General features: G+C 38.5%; 3 protein-coding genes across 5 annotated transcripts in view; 1 reads left to right on the forward strand and 2 right to left on the reverse strand.

Annotated features, from left to right (window-relative positions):
* Nucleotides 1–2,171: 2,171 nt before the first annotated feature.
* On the reverse strand, nt 2,172–19,830 carry LOC121370832 (lambda-crystallin homolog). 2 transcript variants are annotated; one of them, XM_041496333.1, is made up of 8 exons: nt 19,696–19,830; nt 16,151–16,267; nt 13,899–14,000; nt 7,930–8,164; nt 6,957–7,121; nt 5,472–5,666; nt 3,670–3,775; nt 2,172–2,936 (listed from the first exon to the last, which is right to left on the reverse strand). In XM_041496333.1, the coding sequence occupies exons 4-8, from the start codon at nt 8,137–8,139 to the stop codon at nt 2,716–2,718; spliced, it is 897 nt and encodes a 298-aa protein (XP_041352267.1). In that variant the 5' UTR covers nt 8,140–8,164; nt 13,899–14,000; nt 16,151–16,267; nt 19,696–19,830; the 3' UTR covers nt 2,172–2,715. The 2 variants fall into 2 exon arrangements, with proteins under 2 accessions (XP_041352267.1, XP_041352266.1); XM_041496332.1 differs by lacking the exons at nt 13,899–14,000; nt 16,151–16,267; nt 19,696–19,830 and adding an exon at nt 9,207–9,331.
* LOC121369915 (lambda-crystallin homolog) lies at nt 11,359–21,356 on the reverse strand. The gene is made up of 5 exons (XM_041494995.1): nt 21,348–21,356; nt 19,696–19,815; nt 16,151–16,267; nt 13,899–14,000; nt 11,359–11,376 (listed from the first exon to the last, which is right to left on the reverse strand). The coding sequence occupies exons 1-5, from the start codon at nt 21,354–21,356 to the stop codon at nt 11,359–11,361; spliced, it is 366 nt and encodes a 121-aa protein (XP_041350929.1).
* The window catches only part of LOC121370830 (lambda-crystallin homolog), a 16,999-nt gene continuing 11,515 nt past the window's right edge, over nt 19,857–25,340 (forward strand). Inside the window, exon 1 of one of the 2 annotated variants that reach the window (XM_041496331.1) lies at nt 19,857–19,940. Coding sequence is in view for 1 of the 2 variants with exons in the window: in XM_041496330.1 (XP_041352264.1) it covers nt 22,781–22,833 (53 nt within the window). In the remaining variant the exon portion in view is untranslated. Of the gene's footprint in view, nt 19,941–22,742; nt 22,834–25,340 lie in introns of those variants that run through there. The other variant, XM_041496330.1, reaches the window with a different exon arrangement.

The following is a 25,340-nucleotide window of genomic DNA, read 5'->3' on the forward strand; positions in this document are numbered from 1 at the left end:
CCCTTGGGACAGGTGGCCACCGATTACAGCTTGCCACATATACAGTCTTTAAAACGTTTGTTGTTGTTGTTGTTGTTTTGTCGTCTGTAAGGACTGACAATAAATTAACTTTCGATTTGTCGCCTCCTTTAGAAATAAGGTGATTGGAATGTATTAATGTAAAATCGTTCTCAATAAGTTCGATTTCTTTTTCCATTTAATTATTTGATTCCTACTCCATGCAGTGTACTTGGTAAGGTATTAGTGGTGCAGGGGTGTAACATTCTCTTTGAGAATGGCCAATACAGCACACAGTTGAAATTTGGAGTAAAAGTCAGTATCTATCTGTGATATTTGTATTTTTGGACAGTTATTTACACTGTTTTCAGTTAAATCTTGAATTGTTATATCGATGTTGATCATCACTTTATTTGTTTGCATTACCATAGTTTGACACCCAGTAGCCGATGTATTTTTCGTGCTGGGGTGTCGTTAAACATTCATTCATTCATTCTTGGTAAGGTATTAGGATTAATAAATCACATTTCCTGTTACAATGATAGTAAACATTTACCGCAGCCGCTTAATACAGGTATTTTAGCGATTTGGGATCCGATTTAGGTGGCCGCTGGCCGCGTTAGACAGGTGACCGTTTATTACAGGTGCATTTACACTAAAGATCATTTGGGAGATAAAAGGTGGTCGCTTAAGGCAGGTGACCGCTGATTACTGGTGACCGCTAGGACAGGTTTGACTGTGTGTGTGTGTGTGTGCGTGCGTGCGTGCGTGTGTGTATAATACAGTTTCAAATCTGGTTCTCGTTTTGTCTTGATTATTCGGTGCAATAATATAGGGTTATTTACCACAACTCCATACACTGTTTTTCATGATCTGACCCTAGTGTATATTTGTCTTTCATAAATAGCACCGGCCTCAGTGGCGTCGTGGTTAGGCCATTGGTCTACAGGCTGGTAGATACTGGGTTCGGATCCCAGTCGAGGAATGGGATTTTTAACCCAGATACCGACTCCAAACCCTGAGTGAGTGCTCAATGGATAGGTGTAAACCACTTGCACCGACCAGTGATCCATAACTGGTTCAACAAAGGCCATGGTTTGTGCTATCAAGCCTGTGGAAAGCGCAAATAAAAGATCCATTGCTGCCTGTCGTAAAAGAGTAGCCTATGTGGCTATGTGGCGACAGCGGGTTTCCTCTAAAAAACAGTGTCGACCATATGTGTGACGTCCAATAGCCGATGATAAGATAAAAAAATCAATGTGCTCTAGTGGCGCCGTTAAATAAAACAAACTTTACTTTTTCATAAATAGCCGTCTACACCATTTTTATCAATAAGTTTACAATTACAAATTGATTTGGTCATCATATACATTTATTTGATGCCCAGTAGCCTGGGTTTTTTTTGTGATGGGGTATTGTAGAATTGATTCACTCATTCATTCTTACAGCGCTGAATACAAACGTATTGCTATAACAATATTTTTAGAACGTCCAATAACAAGTTTAGAAGCGTATTGGAACCGTACTGACAATTTTGACACCAAAACAAAGTATGGTACAGCGCTCGTTTGATGCGCGCTCGATCTAGGATCGATTCCCGTCGGTGGCCCCATTGGGCTATTTCTCGTTCCAGCCAGTGCACCACGATTGGTATATTAAAGGCTGTGGTATGTGCTATCCTGTCTGTGGGATGGTGCATATAAAAGATACCTTGCTGCTAATCGAAAAAGAGTAGCCCATGAAGTGGCGACAATGGGTTTCCTCTCTCAATATCTATGTGGTCCATAACAGGAAAGCACCCAAGTCCACTGAAGAAAGTCGGCCCAAAGGACATCACTGTTTTGCGATAGCTCAGGCAGTGCTCCACGACTATTATTGCAGGCGAGTTAGCAGTAAACTGTGCAGGAGGATGTCTAGACTGTGGGGAGCGAAGTTTTATGGAGGTCGGATCATGCTCCCCCGGAAAATTAATTGAATCAAAAAACAATTCACTTGGGGTCAAGGGGGATGACCCCCCCCCCCCCCCCACACACACACACACCCTCCCCTTCCTTAGCATATGTTTGCGCCTGTAGACCTACTGTCTTGTGTATGCAATATTGCATATAAAATATAATTTCCCGCTAATGGAAAACAAATATGTCGTTATAAAATAAACTAACTCTTGAGACAGCTTGAGAATATAATCAATTTTATTCCATTTTTTAAAATATCAACACAATACAGCTCATGGCTAAACGTTTAGAAAAATGCACTATATATAGACTATCATTTAACGAGTCTTGTCATGCGCGTGTGCTGGGGAAGGTGTGTGTGTGTGTGAGGTTGGGGATCGAACCCCCTGGTCCAAGAAACATTTCATTTAAATAAAAAGTATTTTGCGTAGAAGCATGACCCGACCCGCTTAAAAACTTCACGCGCCACAACTATCCCTCCCTCCAGTACATCAGTCTGCACACGCGCCTGCTTAGTTTCAAAATCTTAGAAAGATGTTTATATAATTTCTTGAAACAAGCTGTATTGTTATCTCCTTAAACATATATCATTGAGTACATGGGCAGTCGCCCCTACCCTCACCCCACCCCCGAGCTGGGACAAATTCTCAAATTCGGGCCAAAAAATGGAGATATTCGGAAAAAAATTGGTTTGCCTGAAACCTTTTCACCATTAATTAACTCAATATTTATTCAAAGATCGAGGTAATTAAGTTGTTATAAGTCAGTTTTGCTTGTCGGCGTCTTTTTTCAACTTGGCCAAGGCAGCTAACCGATCATCTCTCCACTGTCTGCGCTGACCGATGTTTTCGACCGATCCGAACATGTTGCCGACGTCTTCGTGTATTCTTCTCATTGTATCCCCGCCCATTAGTCTGGGGCTTCCCAATTCCGTCTGCAGTTTGTATATCATATCTCTATACCGGTCGCAATAGCTTTCGAACCCTAAAATAACAAATCAGTTTACTATATTACTGTTATTAACTGAAGTGAATCTAATGGTTTAAAAATGTTTCTTATTTAGCTAAGTAATACTTATAAATTGCATTCTATTTAGTCAGCTTTGATAGTTCGAGTTTTATATTCCAATATTGTAATAGAGGTTTCCTTTTTGGAGACATTATGCCAGGGAAAAGAAACAACAAAAACAAACAACAAAAAACCCAGCGAAAAACAATAGACCACCAACACCCCAACCCAACCCAACGAAACCAGGCATGCAACTAACTCAAGAACTTTTACAAAAAAAACGTACAAACTTCGAAGTATGATCAAACAGGACAAACATATCTATTTGTTGTTCATACACGTGCACTCTTTTTTGCTATCTCACTCACTCAGTCAGTCACACACTCAGCCCATCACTCAGTCAACCACTCACTCAGAGTCCCGAGTCAGGTCCCCGATCTTATCGTAGGCTCTTGATGGGCGTGTTCGAAACCCTAGTGGTATATGAGCACGTTAAACTAGTCACCTGGACCTGGACTCACTCACTCACTCACTCACTCACTCACTGAAATACGGACACACACAACAAGCTCATGTAGAGGACAAATGACAGTGAATAAAAAATAGATACCTCTTTTTTTAAATAAAAATATGCCATTGCCGTATTTTAGTTACAAACATGCATTGTACCCAGTAACACATCCCCTCTTCATAACAGTTTGAGATATACCTTCAGCATTCAAATAACCCGTTTCAAAAGGTCCCATAAAAGCATAGCGAGTCCCAAGTCCTGATGACATCACTTTGTCGCAGTCCTGCACACTGATAATACCATCCTGAAAACAACAAAATAAATAAACAGAAATTAACTGTAGTGATGAAGGCAATAAGGGCCAAATTTATGAAACCTGTTTTTATTAAACGCAAGTCTTTAAGCATTGTAAATACACGCGTGTAAATCTAAAACAGGTTTTGTAAATTTGGCCATAACTATTTTGAACCGGAGTACATTTTTGTGATTTTAAAACTGTTTATCTTATTTTCTCTTCTATCGCTTGTGTAAAACTGATGGAAATCCTCTCGGTTAGCCGAAAAATAACTATCTATATATACGACCAAATCAAATTCCATAATTATGTGACTGACTAAACCTGCTATACGCAGCGTTTCACAGGAATGTACTATTACTGTCCAGATGAAACAATATTTTATAACAACTGATATTGTCACGAGTAGTAGGAATGGTAATATTAACAGTTGCTCAGCTGTTCAAATATTTAAAAAAAATGTTTTATCATCTGGGCAATTATTTGGTTAAAGTACATAACTTTTGTAATTGAATAATTAATATTATCATGCTTTTTTAAATTTATATTCTTCACTACCCATTCATATTTTGAAGTTTTATATTGATGTTGATCGTCACTTTCTGTTTGCATTTACCATAGTTTGACACCCAATAGCCGATGTTTGTTTCGTGCTGGGGTGTCGTTAAACATCTATTCTATCTATTCTATCAATTATACCATATACTATATATAAGAAAAAAAAAAAGACAAAGAAAAGTTTTATTTAACGACGCACTCAACGCATTTTATTTACGGTTATATGGCGTCAGACATATGGTTAAAAACCACACAGATATTGAGAGAGGAAACCCGCTGTCGCCACTTCATAGGCTACTCTTTTCGATTAGCACAAGTTTTTTTTTAATATGCACCATCCCACAGACAGGGTAGTAAATACTACGGCCTTTGATATACCAGTAGTGATGCACTGGGTGGAACGAGAAATAACCCAATGGGCCCACCGACGGGGATCGATCCCAGACCGACCGCGCATCGAGCGAGCGCTTTACCACTGGGCTACGTCCCGCCCCATATACTATATATATTGCTTATACAAACAAGCTATTGTGCTTACGGTGATAAAGAATTGAATTGAATTAAACTGAATATAATAGAATTGAACTGAACTGATCTGTGCTGTTAAAAGTTAAGTGCACTTTGAACTTTGCATTTTACCATAGTTTGACACCCAATAGCCGATGTAGTTTTCATGCTGGGGTGTCGTTAAACATTCATTCATTCATTCATCATCATGAACTGAACTGTGCTATTAAAAGTTAAGTGCACTTGGAACTTCGATTCTGTCAGATGCTGTTTAATTTGATACGCTGCTTCATGTAATTGCCGACAGCTGGTTTTTTCTTCATTCCGTAGACCAAGTACATGTTCAGGTACGGCCGAAGGAAGTAGAAATGGGGGAGGGGTGTGTGTGTGACTAAGATAGAGAGAGCAACGCAAAGTTTCTTGGGTTTTCGGGAGGTACGCTTCTTCGTAAAATTTTTAAAACTAGATGTCCTGAAATGCAATTCCCTGCATTCTACAATTTACTACCAATAATATTTTTGATCCGCCGTGCCTGATGTTTATGCTATTATGCAATATATAACAGTTAGTAAATAAAAGTATATACCAAGTTATCATCGGATAAACATTTCCCTTCCTGTAAACAAACAGACCAGCTCACCTCTACGAGTCTGTAACACTCCCCAAAAATGGCGTACTGAATCCGGTTCAAGACAAATCCATTAATTTCTTTGTTCAGTATCACCGGATCCTGACCCAGTTCCTGCATCAAGGATTTTGTCTTTACTACCACACCCGGGTCTGTCCACGGGGCTGGTATGATCTCCAACAGAGGGCAGTAGAACGGGGGATTGGTCTGACAAACGAAATGTAGAACGACTGTTAAAAACAGCTAATACTTCATATTGCATATCACTATTAGGTACACGAAAATGCAAAGCTGACAGTCCTCTCTCATTGAAAAATATATAAATTACTAAATATTTTGTTCTAGAATGCTGAAGGCAAAGAACTTCATGTGGTATATTTGTTTCTAAACAAAGTTAACAGTCAAACATTGAGATGTTAAGTTTTAATTGTGTCCTTGACATGCACATGTGAATCTGTATGTGACCAAGCGATATTCTTTTACCTATGTTCTGAGACCTAGACAGATTCCATGAATCATACCTTGTATTTTTTCAACAGCAAAATACCAGTTGTGTCCTTTAATTATTGCACATTTGTCTGTTTAGTTTGGCAAAAATGTCATTATTACGTCAATATAGTAATCAAATTTGTCATAACTCTAATCGCAATCACAAGGTGGACGTCATAGCCGTAAAACATAATGCATCTTAATCGTATCCTTCTCGAGAACGACATAAAGTAAAAAGTAGAGTCGAGAATAAGCAATTAAAACAAAAAGGGATCCGTTTAAGATGTGTTAGAATATTGTATACATGTATATAAAAAATTAATCACGCGAAAACGTCAATCAAGAATCTCAAATCAATGGTACAGCAGATTACTTTGTCATCTCTGTGCATCTTTAGAAAATCATCGTTAGAAAAGTGAACCGGTAATAATGCTTCCAAATCATGTCATCTGTAACTCTAAATTCCAAAATCAGTGCTAGTTTTAACTGCAACCTAATGACAAATCTATTATGTCTTTTTTTTTCAAGTTCAAGCCATAAAGAGTATCGACCAGCCACTCTCGTTACCAATTGTTACGGATTACAAAACACAGGCGCGTAGTATGGCCAACATGTGTGATTCGCATGTGAAACACGAGGTTCAATAAAGGGAGAAGAGAGGGAGAGGGAGGGGGTGAAGAATGGGGAGAAGGGGAAAGGGGGGTATTGACGATATACCTTCTAAAAATAAGTGTTTACTGACGCTAATTTTCAGTGGCTCGCTTCTTGCATATCAAATTCAGTTATCCATTGCTGTGAGTGCAATTAATTTGGCCTCACCACGCATATTTAAAGACTGCTGGATTTTACTTGATTCATGACATCGTTGTTAGCTAATTGTCGATGAAACGCACGTGTGTTACTTCCTGTGTATGATTGGCTTCGCCCCAATAGGTTACTGATTTTGTGCCAGCGGAAATAATTTGATTACAGCCAGAGTGCAAGAAGTTGTTTTTTGTAGAATCTCACCGGATGACTGACGACAAACCGCGATCTGTGAGCGAGTTCTTCACTTATCTTAGACGGGACTATTGCACTGGCAGAACTCGATAAGATGACGTCATCCTTTATATCCAGGGAATCGATCTTCTTCCATACACTCTTCTTCATTTCCAGGTTTTCGGGTACACACTCCTGGTAATAAAAAAACAAACGTACTAATTTGAAACTAGTGGTGAGGAAGTGATCTACAGAGAACAGTATCGTTCATAGTCACTGCTGGCCTCGACGTGTAGTCAACAAGCGAACGAAAAGAAGAAGACTAGTGTTGGGAATCGGTTTCAGTTTTAGCATCGTTCATAATCGGAGTGCACCAACCAATCAACCTTTTATTATAAAATCGGTTTAAAAATTATGTCAACTTAAGAAAGATTGATGAATTATTTGGACTATGCACCTATTGTCATATTCACCTCTTCAATGTGTTTTCTGTAAACATAAAAACTGATCCAAACACTTACATTATTCACACTGTCTAGAAGAAGAATTCAAACTGTAGGAGCAATTACAGTTAACATTTCCCTCGATCATCGATTTTGAATATTTATAATTAATCATCACATCGGTGGAGCCCAACCGATCAATTTTCGATTATAATCGATCATTGGAACATATGTGTGTGTCTCTCTCTCTCTCTCTCCCCTCTGCCTCCCTCTCCCTCCCTCCCTCCCTCCCTCTCTCTCTCTCTCTCTCTCTCTCTCTCTCTCTCTCTCTCTCTCTCTCTCTCTCTCTCTCTCTCTCTCTCTCTCTCTCTCTCTCTCTCTCTCTCTCTAGTTGCGTCCAAAAAAAAATATACGAAAACGTTTCCTTTTCAGTATACACACGTCCTTTTTGTCTAACCGAAGAGCCCTACCACTATTACTAAGCTTTATTTCTCTGTTTTTACCCCACCCCCACTCACCCCCAGCTACCTTAGACTAGCTACGGCCCTGACCAGTGATACCTGGATGAAGATGGCATCTCGCACACACTCCTGTAGATCGTGCTGCCCTGCAACACGTGCGGCCTGCTGCTCCAGGGTGAGGGAGCCCCGCGCCAAGCCCTGGTCTCGGAGAGCCGCCAGCTTGGCGTGGATCTCGTCACGTGCTCGATCCACCTGCTCGTCCAGCTCATCGTACAGCGACACCTGGTAGCCGGCGCACGCGAACAGCATGGCGAAACTACTGCCGATCAAACCACTACAAACAGGTAAAGGGTAGACAGATGTTTTATGGGATGCATAGATGGATGGATGCATGCATGCATGGATGGATGGATGCATGGGTGGATGGATGGATGGATGGATGGATGCATGCATGCATGCATGCATGCATGGATGGATGAATGGATGGATGGATCGATGAATGAATAGATGGATGGATGGATTAATGGATGGATGGATGGATGGATGGACGGACGGGTGGAAGGATGGAAGGATGGATGGATGGATGAATAGATGGATGGATGAATGAATGAATGAATGAATGAATGAATGAATGAATAAATGAATGGATGGTTTGATGGAAGGTTGGCTGGCTGGCTGGATGGATGGGGTAGAGAGGCATCGGCCCCTCAAGTCGGAAAATAATACCTTAAAGTTAAAGTTTGTTTTGTTTATCGACACCACTTGAGCATATTGATTTATTAATCATCTGATTTGGATGTCAAACATTTACTAATTCAGACATACAGTGTTAGAACTGAAACCCGCAACATGTTTTTCGAGTAGTAGCAAGGGATCTTTTATATGCAGCGCTCGCTTGATTCGCTTTACCACTGGGATACGAAAATAATACCTCCCCCTCCCCCGTTGAAAGGCTAATTAAATGCAGTATATTACTGGAGCCTCCGGATTCTGGCAACCTCCGTCGCCTATGTGAATGAATATTTAACGATACTCCAGGACGAAAATTATATCGGTTATTTGTCAAACTATGGGGCCTAATTCACTAAACTCTCTCAACATTGCGATCTCGCAGTGCAATGCTCAAAGACTAGCACAGAGGATGCTTAGTTGTCTAGCAGAACCCAAGACAACTTTGTGAATTAGGCCAGAGCTATTCGTTGCAAAATATAGCTCGCTGGCGACAGTGGCAGTAATGCGATAATTTACGGTAACAAATTTGGAGGCGTTCACGGAAATGTCGTAATAATGTGTGTGTTTTACATGTTAATCATGACCATAGATACAGTATAATTTCACATCCAGATTTTACAGAAGACTACTTAACGGGTCCATACCTCCCAATTATGGCAATTTTGTCTTCCTTTAGGCTGGTTTGAGCTGACATGTTGCACAAATGAGTTCGCTGTATCCGTGAGGACTCGGGATAACACAAGGTCGTAAGTCTCCTGATTAAAGGGGGCGGAACGTAGCTCGTGGTACAGCGCTCGCCTGTTGCGCGATCGATTCCCGTCGGTGGGCGCATTGGGCTATTTCTCGTTCCAGCCAGTGCTCCACGACTGGTGTAACAGAGGCTGTGGTATGTACTATCCTGTCTGTGGGATGGTGCATATAAAAGATCCCTTGCTGCTAATCGAAGAGTAGCCCATGAAGTGGCGACAATGGATTTCCTCTCTCAGTATATGTGGTCCATAACCATATATCCGGCGCCATGTAACCGTAAATAAAATGTGTCGAGAGAGTCGTTAACTAAAACATTTCCTTCCTTCCTTGTCAATAATAAATTTTATTCCATTTTCTAAAATATCATCAACACAATATATCTTGCGGCTAAAAGTTTATAAAAATGCACTGTATAGACTATCATTTAACGAGTCTTGTCATGCGCGTGTGCTGGGGAACGTATGTGTGTGTGTGAGGTTGGGGGTCGAACCCCCTGGTCCAAGAAACATTTCATTTAAATAAAAAGTATTTTGCGTAGAAGCATGACCCGACCCGCTTAAAAACTTCACGCGCCACAACTATCCCTCCCTCCTGTACAGGTTGGACTATACGAAATAAAATCTCATAGGCGACCATGTTAACGTTTGTGCTTAAAAACACTATACGCAATATATCAACCAAACTATAACCTATAAATATCAGTACTAAAACCCCTACCTCAAAGCGAAAATGGTACCTTTCATGGCTCATTTTCAGTATAAACAGATGATTCTACAACACCCCTAGTTTCGCACTAAATTTGAGTACTTTTGTTTTATACAGGTACCCCATATATGTTCCAAGCACAAGGCTACTTGCCACAGTGGTACTAGATCAAATAAAATTGCATACATTTTGAGCCCAGATGAAACTAATTTTTTTTACAACCAACACACTCACATTTATAACCAATCACGACTTGTGGTGTTAACTTCTCTATCAAAAGCTGTGCACCTCGAACTTAAATTAACATTTCACACCTCGAACATTTTGCACACGCGCCTGCTTAGTTGTTTCACAATCTTAGAAAGATGTTTATATAATTTCCTGAAACAAGCTGTATTGTTATCTCCTTAAACATATATCATTGAGTACATGGGCAGTCCCCCACCACCCCCCGAGCTGGGACAAATCCACAAATTCGGGCCAAAAATTTGAGATCTTATCGGAGGTCGGACTCGGGATGGGCGTGTTCGAAACTCTAGTGGTATATGGGCACGTTAAACTAGTTATCATCATCATCATCATGAAACTGTTGTTGCATTTTACCATAGTTTGACACCCAATAGCCGATGTAGTTTTCATGCTGGGGTGTCGTTAAACATTCATTCATTCATTCATTCATCATCATGAACTGAACTGTGCTATTAAAAGTTAAGTGCACTTGGAACTTCGACTCTGTCAGATGCTGTTTAATTTGATACACTGCTTCCTGTAATTGCCGACAGCTGGTTTTTACTTCATTCCGTAGACCAAGTACATGTTCAGGTACGGCGGAATGAAGTAGAAATGGGGGAGGGGGGGGGGGGGGGAGAGGTGACTGGGATAGAGGGAGTAACGCAAAGTTTCTAGGGGTTTCGAGGGGTACGCTTCTCCGTAAAAAGTTTAAACTAAGTAGTGTCGAAATAGAATAAAAATGATTTTCGTCAATTATTTCTTTCATATTAACCTGACAAGTAGATATTTTGTAAATACCTATTTAATGATACTCTACCTAATTTAGCATTTACTTGTTTGGGCTCTCATTGATGTACAAGATGGTGTTTACTCTTGAAATTGAAATAGATTTGTGACCTTTATTGGAACAGACTATAACACATTTTGATGATATTTGTCAATTTCATTTATCCTTAAACAAACTTTTAATTTAAAACTGCAAGTTAACTGATTATTTTAAATTGCAGCATAAATTATTAATTATGACCAGCATATTTAGTGAATATAAATTCAATATAAGTACATTAGAAATTTACACAATCTTGCAACCACTTAAAGGTGCTATATTAGTTATATGTGCATGAGCATCTGTTTGTGATAAAGATTCTCCAATAAACATGTATTTTCTACTGGGCATATAGTTAAACGTGTAGTCTTTGAATGTTAAAAAAGCTAAATTTAATAAAAACATGATATGCAATAGCTGTCATTATGCAACTTTGAAATAGCACCTTTAATACCGGTGTAATAGGTCACAAACTCAATTTTGCTCAAAAATTACTTATAAATGTCTACAAATATTTTGTTTTGGAGTAGGGTATGGGTAAACGGTCATCAGAAACGGTCCCTCACATATTGACCAAAATTTCTTTTAGTCTGTGTGACGGAATATACTCTTATCTTTTCGCCTGTGGCGATGTTAATTGTTTTAGAGGGCCGTGTGCAGCTTGGTTACCTAATACCTCCGCGCGACCGTACCCCCTAATACACACTTAGACCAGATGTGGAGGCCATGTGGACAGTAGTTACGTAATAACTCCGGTAGTGCGGTTTATGACCGTGGTTTCTGGCGAACTAGGCGACAGTAAGTCTGGCCATCTAAGAGAATATACCGTCTCTGGGAGTTGTGGAACTATCACATGATAGGTGAAGTACCGCGTTGTTCGCTGTCTCTGAGATTTTGAATAAATAGATAGGATTTTAGATATATCGGACTATTTCAATTAGAACGACCATCAAAATTGCGACAAATTTCCTTCATGTAAAACGCGCACCTCTTCCTCTTTGACATAATCCTATGGGACTTTCAAAATTCCATAGCACCAAATACTATAGCCTGTCACCAACATTGGACTGCTGGTGCTCCCTTGCACTTGCCAGTGCAGGCGTTCCCTCTCTACAACCCTCCCCCAACCCTTTCCTGTCCTGGACAGAGGGAACCGGCCAAGGCCGGTCCCTGTGACCAGGATAGGCGTGTGCTACAACAGCTTGCTCTGAATGTGCACGTACATCTCTTTATCATCGTCATTGTCGATATATCGGGGAGAAACATTGGAAGTATCCAGGGGAACGGACGTCGTCCACTGAACGATCTATATAAGTTCAGTTCTGACGTGGTAAATATATTTTTCTGCTCTGTTGTATAACCTTGATGTTATTGATGTAACTTTAAATATTTTAATACTGTATTATGCCAATATTATTTAGACAGTGTCTCCGGGTATCTGACGAAGTAAATTGTAGGCTTCACTGTTCTAAAAAGATAAAGCTTAACCGGTCATCCTAGAGGACCTAGGTAAACTGTAGGTTATTGTCTTTATTGTGATATGTACCAGTATTAATTCTGTATTACAAGGTTACTGAATGAGTAGTTAAGGGTTAATTAAAAATTAACCAGTTAGGAATAGAGTTGTAATTCCTTTATTAATTAAGTTCCCCTGGCAGCGTTTCTCAATTATCACACGCGTGCGGATTGTATCACGGTGAAGTGATTAGAATATTGTGTAAACTAGACACCTAGTGATTTACTAATTAAGTGATTAGTTCTGGGTTGTTATTATATTGTTGTTGTTAATTAACTACTGCGGCAAGTACATTTGTCAGCGTAGTGTTAATACAGATTCCAAAGGGTATTGTGTTTTGTTGTGTTTTCTAGTGAACTAAACGTGCTACATATATGTTTTTATATAAGATCTTATCTCTGATCATACCTAGAGCCGAGCCACTCGGGTATTAGACTGCCCGATACAGAGAGATCTAATAGATATACAGTTAGAAGAGATATTTGGATAATCGTGTTTTATTCAGTTACGGGTATTATAGGATCCCCGTGACAGTCTGTTCCAATAAAGTGCACAAATCACCTGTTTACTGATATATTTCTTTTAATTTCAAGAGCAAGCACCACCTTGTACATCAATGAGAGCCAAAACAAGTAAATGCTAAATTAGGTAGACTATCATTAAATAGATATTTACAAAATATTTACTTGTCTGTTTAATATGTAAGAAATGCTCGACAAATATCATTTTAATTCTATTTCCGACAGTACTTTAGATGTCCTGAAATGCAATTTCCTGCATTCTACAAGTAAAATCATCTCTACCTTAAGATTTACTATCAATAATATTTTTGATCCGCCGTGCCTGATGTTTATGCTATTATGTAATATATAACAGTTAGTAAATAAAAATATATACCAAGTTATCATCGTATAAACCTTTCCCTTCCTGTAAAAGAGACATACCCTAGTTTTTAAACACTAATGCATATTTTTTTACTATTATAGCCGTTTTTGATAAGTGAAATCATACTTTACATAGATTTTATAGTTTAGATTATGAATTTCCGTACATTCGAAGTATGTTTGGTCATCATGGTGCTTTTAATATCACAAAATTCATTTCTCGTATTTTTGAAAACGCACGTGCGTCTGAGAAGTAACGGTTATGGAGTCGAGTTTTAGTCTATTTTTAGAGGGTATTTCACAATTTCAAAGTCACAGACTCATGTTTCACTCAATTCTAACTTTATCCAAATGTGTTACAGGTTTGTAGATAAACTAAACTTAGTGTTAAGGGTCTGTCCCTTAAATAAATAGACGAGCTCACCTCTACGAGTCTGTAACACTCCCCCAAAATGGCCATCTGAATCCGGTTCATGACGAATCCATTAATTTCTTTGTTCAGTATCACCGGATCCTGACCCAGTTCCTGCATAAAAGATTTTGAATTTTACAACTACATCCGGGTCTGTCCACGGGGCTGGTATGATCTCCAACACAGGACAGTAGAACGGGGGATTGGTCTGACAAACGAAATGTAGAACGACTGTTGAAAACAGCTAGTACTTCATATTGCATACAAATATTGCGTACACTAAAATGCAGAGCTGACAGTCCTCTGTCATAAATTTCTTTTTACCACATGTGGGTTTTTTTTTGGGGTTTTTTTAGAATGCTGGAGGTATGCTTCATGTGGTATGTTTTTTCTAAAAAAAGGTTAAGAACCAAATATTGAGATGTTAAATGTTAATTGTGTCCTTGACATGCACACGTGAATCTGAACGTGACCAAGAGATATTCTTTTACCTATGCATTAAGACCTAGACCGAGTCCATGAATCATAGCCTGTACTTTGTAAACAGCAAATTACCAGTTGCGTCCTTTAAGTGTTGCAAATTTGTCTGTTTAGTTTGACAAAAATGTCATTATTATGTCAAAATAGTAATCAAATTTGTCATAATTCAAATCGCAATCATAGGATACACGCCATAGCCGTCCAACATAGTGCATCTTAATCCGTGTCCTTCTCGAGAACGACATTAAGGAAAGAGTAGAGTCGAGAATAAGCCATTAAAACAAAGAGGATCCGTTTACGATGTGTTAGATTATTGTATATATGTATATAAAACAATTAATCACGCGAAAACGCCATGCAAGAATCTCAGATCAATGGTATAGCAGATTCCTTTGCTATCGTTAGAAAACACCAATCAGTAATAATGTTTCCAAATGATGCCATCTGTAACTCTAAATTCCAAAATCAGTGCAAGTTTTAATTGCAATCTAATGACAAATTTATTAAGTTTATTTATTTTATTCTCAAGTTCAAACCTCAAAGAGTATCGACCAGCCACTCTCGTTACCACGAGGTTCAATAAAGGGAGCAGACGATATACCTTCTAAAAATAAGTGTTTACTGACGCTAATTTTCAGTGGTTCACTTCATGCATATCAAATTCAATTATCCATTGTTGTGAGAGCTGGAGTTTACTTGTTTTATGACATTGTTGTTTGCTAATGTTCAATGAAACGCACGTGCGGATGATTGGCGCATGAAGGTTACTGATTTTGTTACAGCGGAAATAATTTGATTACAGACACAGTGCAAGAAGTTGGTTTTTTGTAGAATGTCATTATTACGTCAGTATAGTAATCAAATTTGTCATAACTCTAATCGCAATCACAAGGTGGACGTCATAGCCGTAAAACATAATGCATCTTAATCGTATCCTTCTCGAGAACGACATAAAGTAAAAAGTAGAGTCGAGAATAAGCAATTAAAACAAAAAGGGATCCGTTTAAGATGTGTTAGAATATTGTATACATGTATATAAAAAATTAATCACGCGAAAACGTCAATCAAGAATCTCAGGTCAATGGTACAGCAGATTACTTTGTCATCTCTGTGCATCTTTAGAAAATCATCGTTAGAAAAGTGAACCGGTAATAATGCTTCCAAATCATGTCATCTGTAACTCTAAATTCCAAAATCAGTGTTAGTTTTAACTGCAACCTAATGACAAATCTATTATGTCTTTTTTTCTGAAGTTCAAGCCTCAAAGAGTATCGACCAGCCACTCTCGTTACCAATTGTTACGGATTACAAAACACAGGCGCGTAGTATGGCCAACATGTGTGATTCGCATGTGAAACACGAGGTTCAATAAAGGGAAAAGAGAGGGAGAGGGATGGGGTGAAGAATGGGGAGAAGGGGAAAGGGGGGTATTGACGATATACCTTCTAAAAATAAGTGTTTACTGACGCTAATTTTCAGTGGCTCGCTTCTTGCATATCAAATTCAGTTATCCATTGCTGTGAGTGCAATTAATTTGGCCTCACCACGCATATTTAAAGACTGCTGGATTTTACTTGTTTTTTTTATGACATCGTTGTTAGCTAATTTTCGATGAAACGCACGTGTGTTACTTCCTGCATATGATTGGCTTCGCCCCTATAGGTTACTGATTTTGTGCTAGCGGAAATAATTTGATTACAGCCAGAGTACAAGAAGTTGTTTTTGTAGAATCTCACCGGATGATTGACGACAAACCGCGATCTGTGTGTGAGTTCTTCACTTACCTTAGACGGGAGTATTGCACTGGTAGCACTCGATAAGATGACGTCATCCTTTATATCCAGGGAATCGATCTTCTTCCAGACACTCTTCTTCAGTTCCAGGTTTTCGGGTACACACTCCTGGTAATAAACAACAAACGTATCAATTTGAAACAGACAGGCGAAGTAAGGGAAGGGAATGTATTATTTAACTACGCACCCAACACATTTTATTTACGGTTATATGGCGTCTGACATATTGTTAAGGACTACACAGATATTAAGAGAGGAAACCCGCTGTCGCCACTTTGTGGGCTACTCTTTTCGATTAGCAGCAAGGGATCGAGAAATAGCCCAACGGGTCCACCGACGGAGATCGATCCTAGATCGACCGCGCATCAAGCAAACGCTTTACCACTGGTCTACATCCCGCCCCACAAGGCGAAGCATACATAAATATAACTAGTGTTTTATCATCGTTGATAATCGGAGTGCACCAGCCAATCAACTTTTTTATTATAACATCGGTTTAAAAATTATATCAACTTAAGAAAGTTTGATAAATTATTTGGACTATGGACCTGTTGTCATATTAACCTATTAGACCGAGGGTCCACTATACTCTTATCATCTGACTCAAATATAATGTCTATTATGTTCACAATGTCTGTAAAAAAAAAATTCTTCTGGGCCTTTGCTCTTGTTCCTCCCTCAATATGTCAACAGCTCTTGCATTATCAGATCACAAACCATCCAATTCAGCTTCAGTATTTCTTTGGACATTTCTCAGCCATTTCTATGTGGTTGAGGAATACCCTAGACTTTGTGATATGACTAATATGAGACCATAGCAATTTGCTCTCTTCCAATTTGCTCTATTGGTACAGAATATTTTCAGGGAATATCTACTGGATGGAAGGTTTGCAACTAATCCACAGTAGCATAATAGCAGCATTTGTGGTTTGGCACTAAATTTCTCATGTGAAAGGGGTTCTTCCAAGCCACACTTGATCAAGAAATCCCTACAAAGGTCTTAAGAGACTGGAAGACCTTTTAAATGAAAAAAAGAAAACTCTGCCCTCAGCTTCTTGGGAAGAGGGTTCTATTTGTGAGACAAAGTACATGTTTCAAATGCAAAGCATGTCTGGGGGTGTTGTAAAGTATACAAGAAGATGTAGAAACAAAGATTATACTTCAATGTCTGAACATTGCTGCCAGTTCACCATCCCAGATACGAAACATTTTATACACTCAACTTGGCAACAAGAGGCATCTTATAGATGTGCACAGCATCATTAAGGATGCAGGGAAGACACCAACTAGCAATTCCAGCTGTGCTTGCCATTACTGGCTATGATACCAACAGTGCTTTTATGCAGAATGGAAAACTGGAGGTTTTGAATATTCTCAAGCAACACCAAGACTTCCTTTAAATGTTGTAGCTCATGAAGTTCAGCAAAAATTGATGTTCATATATTTAAGAAGCAGATAATTTCATATACCTTCTCTATGGGAGTGCAGGTGCGAATAACATACAAAGACATCATGACTTGAGAAATATCTGGAAATGTTTGTTGCCAAACCAAGGATGATAATATTGAACTACAGTAGAGTGTAAATTAGCCTTCTCCACTCTACATGTATGTATTCACTGAGAATGCTCTGACAATGCACATAAAGAGAACAAATTGCCAAGTTGTCATTTGGTATCAGTCATGCCAGGCAATCCAGGCTATTCCTTAACCAAAGTGTCGTATGGCTGAGAAATTTTAGAAGGAACACTAGGGATGAAATAGTGATATTATACTATGAGCGCTGATGGACATACTGATGGAGGAACCAGAGCAGTCTGGAGAAGGAGAATACCAGAAATTATGAACATGACAGACATATTTTAATTGCATCAAAATGCAAAGGAATATGAAAGGAAGTCAAAACTTTCCGAGACAATATTTGATGTAGAAACTAATTATATACACCTGAGCATAAGTTAAGCACAATGTAAATATAAAGGCAAATCTAAAAATATTACAAACACAGACTAGTATAAGATGAACTTTTGTGAGATAGATGACATGTACATGTAATGCAAAAGAAATTATGGTAGGTACACAAAACTGATGCTTTAAATTTTTAACACTGGTGTTTAGTAAAGAGGGACATATTCATAATATTGATGCACATACATGTATACTCAACAAAATTAATTAAGGGCTAGTAAACTTTGTTATATTATAATATAATTCTTTGTTACTGTCATATTATTTTAGCATGTTTTGGTCATATATATGGCTTCTATACATTGTTTCATTAAACTTTTACTGGTTATACACGCAAAAACACTGGGTATTTCACATACTTATGAAAAATATTGAAATGAGCATTAGGTAAGTATTTGTTACATATTTGTTCAGAATGTTTTTTGTTATTATGTTCCCTCAAAATTGTTATTTAAGTCATTAAGTTCAAGAGCATGCCACAATGCTGGCAACTTTCAACAGAAGTTGTATTTTTCCCCATATTTAAAGAAAAATGCTAAAATATCTATTGGACCTTAATTAATTTTGTTGAGTATAGTATAGGCAGATATACTGCACCATATTTGAATAATGCTGCCTCAATATATTAAATACAGTGCATTTTTTAATAGTAAAAGGTTCAAGCAGCTCAAAATATGTGTAAATATAGAAAATAATGCATTTCAGGCATTGCTTAACTTTTGCCGATGAGTATATCATTATTCATACCACATATTGCATTGTTATTTGGTTTGTTACTATTAACATCTAGTATAGGATGAATATCATTCATTTTAGCCTTATATCTGTTAAATATTTATATGGATGACAACTTTATCACTATATTTAATTTTTCAATATAGTGTTTTTGGAACACAAAATGTGCAACGGTACCCCCATTCAAATGGCTATATTTTTTTAATCCACCAACTTTTTTGCTGCAGGCAAATTCATATATAATGAGGTATCTAAAAATACTTGTCTCCAAAAATCCCTGGGGGGGGGGGGGGGGGGGTTTCGGTATCTGGCCCATGGACTATATTCAATGTCTGTTGTTTTTTGGTAAACATAAAAACTGATCCAAACACCAGTTCATTTACATCAGTAACATCATTCGAACTGTCTAGAAGAAGAATTCAAACAATTACAGTTAACATTTCCCTCGATCATCGATTTTGGATATTTATAATCGATCATCACATCGGTAGAGCCCAACCAATCAATATTCTCGGTCCCAGTCTGTCTGTCTGTTTCTCTCTCTCTCTCTCTCTCTCTCTCTCTCTCTCTCTCTCTCTCTCTCTCTCTCTCTCTCTCTCTCTCTCTCTCTCTCTCTCTCTCTCTCTCTCTCTCTCTCTCTCTCTCTCTCTCTCTCTCTCTCTCAAGAAAAATACGAAAACGTGTCCTTTTCAGCATACACGTGTCCTTTTTGTCTAGCTGAAGAGCACAACCACTATTGCTAAGCTTTATTTCCCTGTTTTTAAACCCCCACCTCACCACACCCCCACTAACCCCCAGCTACCTTATACTAGCTACGGCCCTGACCAGTGATACCTGGATGAAGATGGCATCTCGCACACACTTCTGTAGATCGTGCTGTCCTGCAACACGTGTGGCCTGCTGCTCCAGGGTGAGGGAGCCCTGCACCAAGCCCTGGTCTCTGAGAGCTGCCAGCTTGGTGTGGATCTCGTCACGTGATCAATCCACCTGCTCGTCCAGCTCGTCGTTGAGCGACACCTAGTAGCCGGCGCACGCGAACAGCATGGCGAAACTACGGCCGATCAGACCACTACAAACAGGTAAGGGTAGATAGATGTTTTAACGTTTATGGGATGGATGGGTGGGTGGATGGAAGGAGGGAGGGAGGGAGGGAGGGAGGGAGGGAGGGATGAATGAATGGATGGATGGGTGGATGGAAGGAGGGAGGGGTGAATGAATGGATGGATGAATGGAAGGATGGTTGGATGGATGGATGGATGGAAGGATGGATGGAAGGATGATATATCGATGAATGAATGGATGGATCGATGAATGAATGAATGAATGATGAATGAATCGATGGATCAATGAATGAATGGATGGGTGGATGGATGGATCAATGAATGAATACCTCCCCCTCCCCTGGTGAAAGGCTAATTATATGTAATATATTACTGGAGCCTCCGGTTTCTGACTATCTCGGACGCCTATGTGAATGACCGGCCTCGGTGTCGTCGTGGTTAGGCCATCGGTCTACAGGCTGGTAGGTACTGGGTTTGGATCCCAGTCAAGGCATAGGATTTTTAATCCAGATACCGACTCCAAACCCTGAGTGAGTGCTCCGCAAGACTCAGTGGGTAGGTGTAAACCACTTGCACCGACCAGTGATCCATAACTGGTTCAACAAAGGCCGTGGTTTGTGCTATCTTGCCTGTGGGAAGCGCAAATAAAAGATCCCTTGCTGCTAATCGGAAAGAGTTACCCATGTAGTGGCGACACCGGGTTTCCTCTCAAAATATGTGTTGTCCTTAACCATATGTCTGACGCCATATAACCGTAAATAAAATGTGTTGAGTGCGGCATTCAATAAAAAAAACCCATTTATTTTTCTTTCCTATGTGAATGAATATTTATGGATACTCCAGGACGAAATTATATCGGTTATTTGTCAAATTAAGCATATTATATATATATATATATATATATATATATATATATATATACATGCCAAACCTAGTCGTAAATAACTCGCTGGTTACAGTAGTAGTAATGCGATAATTTACGGTAACAGATTTGGAGGCGTTCACGGAAATGCCAAAATAGGACACGTGTATAATATGTTAATCATGACCATAGATACAGGATTATTTCATATCCAGATTTTACAAAAGACTACTTAACGGCTGCATACCTCCCAATTATGGCAATTTTGTCTTCCTTTAGGCTAGTTTGAGCTGACATATTTCGCAAATGAGTTCGCTGTATGCCGTGCGGGTATGACTATACCAAATAAAATCCCATAGGCGACCATGTTAACGTTTGTGTTTAAAAACACTATGGAATATATCAACCAAACTATGACCCATAAATATCAGTACTACAACCCCAATCCCAAAGTATTAACTAAAGAAAATGGTACCTTTCACTGCTCGTTTTCGGTGTAACCAGATGTTTTTACAACACCCCTAGTTTCGCACCAAATTACTTATTTTTACAGGTAGGCCTACCCCATACATGTTCCAAGCACAGGGCTACTTAACACAGTGGTACTAGATGAAATAAAATTGCATACATTTTTAGCCCAGAGGAAACTTTTTTTTTTTTTTTTTACAACCAATACACTCATATTTGTAACCAATCACAGGACTTAACTTCTCTATTAAAAGAGGTGCACCTCGAACTTTGACCTGGTTTAGTGCTACCTGCGGACTCTGATAACACAAGGTCGTAAGCCTCTTAATTAAAGGGGGCGGGAGGTAGCTCAGTGGTACAGCGCTTACCTGATGTGCGACTGATCTAGGATCGATTCCCGTCGGTGGGCCCATTGGACTATTTCTCCTTCCAGCCAGTGCTCCACAACTGGTGTAACAAAGGCCATGGTATGTACTATCCTGTCTGTAGGATGGTGCATATAAAAGATCCCTTGCTGCTATTCGAAAAGAGTAGCCCATAAAGTGGCGACAGCGGGTTTTCTCCCTCAATATCTGTGTGGTCCTTAACCATATGTCCGCGCCAAATAACCGTAAATAAAATGTGTTGAGTGCGTCACTAAATAAACCATTTCCTTTCAAAGTAAAGATCGTCGTTAATCGCAACACTCACATATCTTATGTGGCTAATATTTTAAAGGGTACAGGGTAGTACACACCATGGTCTTTGTTATTCAAGTTATAGATCACTGGCTGGGATGAGAAATAGCCCATCAGGCGAACGCTTTACTACTGGGCTAGTTCCCGCCATGTTTAAAAAAAGAAGAAAGGAAAAGAATGACTGAAGAACGAGACCCCAGAATATTTTAAACTAACCAGTGGCATTGGGCTATTTCTCATTCCAGCCAGTGCACCACGACTAGTACATCAAAGGCCGTGGTCTGTGCTATCATGTCTGTGGGATGGTATATATAAAAGATCCCTTGGTACTAATGACACAAATGTAGCGGGTTTCCTCTCTAAAATTATATGAGAAAATTACCAAATGTTTGACATCCAATAGCCGATGATTAATAAATTAATGTGCTCTAGTGATCTCGTTAAACAAAACATTCAAACTTTATGTTAAACTACGAATATTTGGGCGGATGTCCGACAAGATAGCACATACCATAGACATTGATATAGCAGTCGTGGATCACTGGCTTTAGCGGGGATAACAACCAAAGGGTTGAGGTACCTCGCGTCCCTTCATTGCTAAGATGACATAATTAAAATTTACGGATTACGTGTTCATAATATTATATTTAAAAAATAATAATAATAAAAATAAGTGATTAAATATACTTTTACCGTATAACATCTGTTTTAATTTATTTATTTTAATAACATTGTCACATTTGGATGGTTTAGGTATTAAAGGTTAGGTTACTATCGCTGTATCTCTGTTTGATCGTCTGCAAGAAGAAAGACGGTAGTTGAAAATACCTACCTACTGATAGACCTAAGTTATGGCGACCCAAGAGCTACATCATGGGAATGAGAAAATTGGGATTATTGGGAGGTAAGATCAAAGATTTGTTGACATCTTCAAGAGGTTTTACAAGCATCTGTAAAATTATGTCATATCTTTCAGCATTTTAATCGCACATCAACAATCCATGCTATTATCACGTGTTTGCTAATATCTTGATATTACTTTAGTTTTGTCATGATCATGTAATCATACAACATCAGTGCATTGTGTACATTAGATTAACCCTTGTACATGACAATATAATACTGGAAGGAAGGAAATGCTTTATTTAACGACGCACTCAACACATTTTATTTACGGTTATATGGCGTCAGACATATGGTTAAGGACCACATAGATAGAGAGAGAGAGAGAGGAAACCCGCTGTCGTTACTTCACTGGTTACTCTTTTCGATGAGCAGCAAGGGATCTTTTATATGCACCATCCCACAGACAGAATAGCATATATCACGGCCTTTACCACACCAGTTGTGGAGCACTGGCTGGAACGAGATATAATACTGGATATAGTTGTCAAAGTAGCACAATGTGATTAAAATTAGCTCTACTGGATATACCAGTAGATCTAACAGCATTGCGTGGACTCCCATGTCCAAGTGACATTTCATCTATAAATAACAATTTAAATATCGACCAATTACACTTCGCCTGTTATGGCGTTAGTCGGGAGCATGCAAATTCTTAAAATATCGGGCGAGACTATTTAAGCAATAGGCGAACTTGCTAGTCTATTTCAACATTGAAAAAGCAGGGGGAAAAGTGAAGTAATAAACTCTGGATTGTATACTAGTATAAACAGATTTTATGGCTATACCATCACGTTTTTTTCTCGTCTTGAAACGAATTTTATATTGCAATTAGTTTCCGGCATACTTCGTAATTCACCCGAATCATTTCGTATACCCTCGGCATAATCCCGAATGTTTTCAAATTATTTTCAAATCACTGGCATGATTTTGCAAGTAAGATTTTGATTGGTCGAATGAAAGGTCAACTGGACATGAGCTCCAACGGGCTGCTGTTAGATCCACATGTATTAGTGGAGCTAATTTTAATTAGATTGAAAGTAGCACTATATCAAACTGTATTTTACCAGGTCATAAAAAGAACCTTTAAAACTATCGTTATATCTGCCATGGCGAGATATCTGACATAATATGTTGTAATAAAGTGTTGTTTTATTTGGTCAGTAGATTCAGCTTGAACTGAATATATATATATATATATATATATATATATATATATATATATATATATATATATATATATATATATGTGTGTGTGTGTGTGTGTGTGTGTGTGTGTGTGTGTGTATACATGAAAGTTAGTTAAGCACCAGTTTTGACGATGTGATGTATACCTCGCAAATAATAGTGACCAGTTCATGCATATAAAACACTGAAAATAATGTTCTGTATAATATACAAGTAACAGCGTCATTACATCAATATTTTATGTATTCTTGGGAGAAAAACAGAAACCGTAAATATGAATGAATATGTAGGGTAATTAACTATGCGGCTGGAATTACATTAATTACTCAGTTGATGAAGAGCCCGTAAAAAGTGTTAAACTTAATTGTACTTAATACATGTGTGATGTGCTACTACAATTAGCATGATACATGTTGTGTGTGTGTGGAACTATGATAGACAAGAACGTTACGTGTTATATCCGAAACTAGCATGGCAGATTTCTCTTTTCTTCTCTGTTTTTATATTTATATCTGCAGTATATTATGTTAACTGAAAGGCTGCATTTAGCAGTTTCACAACATGTGATACCATTGTCTCTTGTATGTGATATGAAGCACAATATCATTACGCTATTACCCATCAACCTCGTCGTTTTACCGAATGTAAAGAATCATTAGATTTTTTACGAAGAGCATGCAGTATACACCTGAAGTTACTATTTGGTGAACAGATTGCATTTTAAAATGTTTAGGTTTCGATAGATAAACCTAGGTATATATTCGAATGGGCTGCTCAAAATCCATGTGGTCAACAGAACAGAACAGAACGTTATTACACTCAGGCCGTTATGCAACGGCTTAAGAGGAACATATATACTAGTATATTCCGATTTTGACAAGATGGTTTACAGGAGGGTACAAATAATAGAGTACTCATAGTCTGCGCCTTGTGTATCATGTAGCGTGACTAGTAAAACATAGTTTCTTATACATATTTGCAAACTTTTAAAACAACAGGGCTTCTAAAAAACATAATTAAATCCACTAGACATGGGATCAGTGACTTAAAAAATTTACTACTCACGATCAAAAATTCACAAGCCCTACTTTACTTTAAGTTAACACAATTTTACTAAATAATAGTAATAATCAGACATGTCACCTAAAGAGGGAGATAGAGCTTAAAAACACTAACATTGGGAGTTGGGGTGAGGTCAGGATATTCATATTTACAAAATACAACTCAACTGCAACATTTCACAAATTGTTTTTCACTATCCGTCGGGCATGGCAATAGTAGTTATTTGCTAGCCCAACATTGAATATCACTAGCCTTGGG

Source organism: Gigantopelta aegis, chromosome 4 (genome assembly GCF_016097555.1).
Source record: "Gigantopelta aegis isolate Gae_Host chromosome 4, Gae_host_genome, whole genome shotgun sequence".
NCBI classification, from domain to species: Eukaryota; Metazoa; Mollusca; class Gastropoda; order Neomphalida; family Peltospiridae; genus Gigantopelta; species Gigantopelta aegis.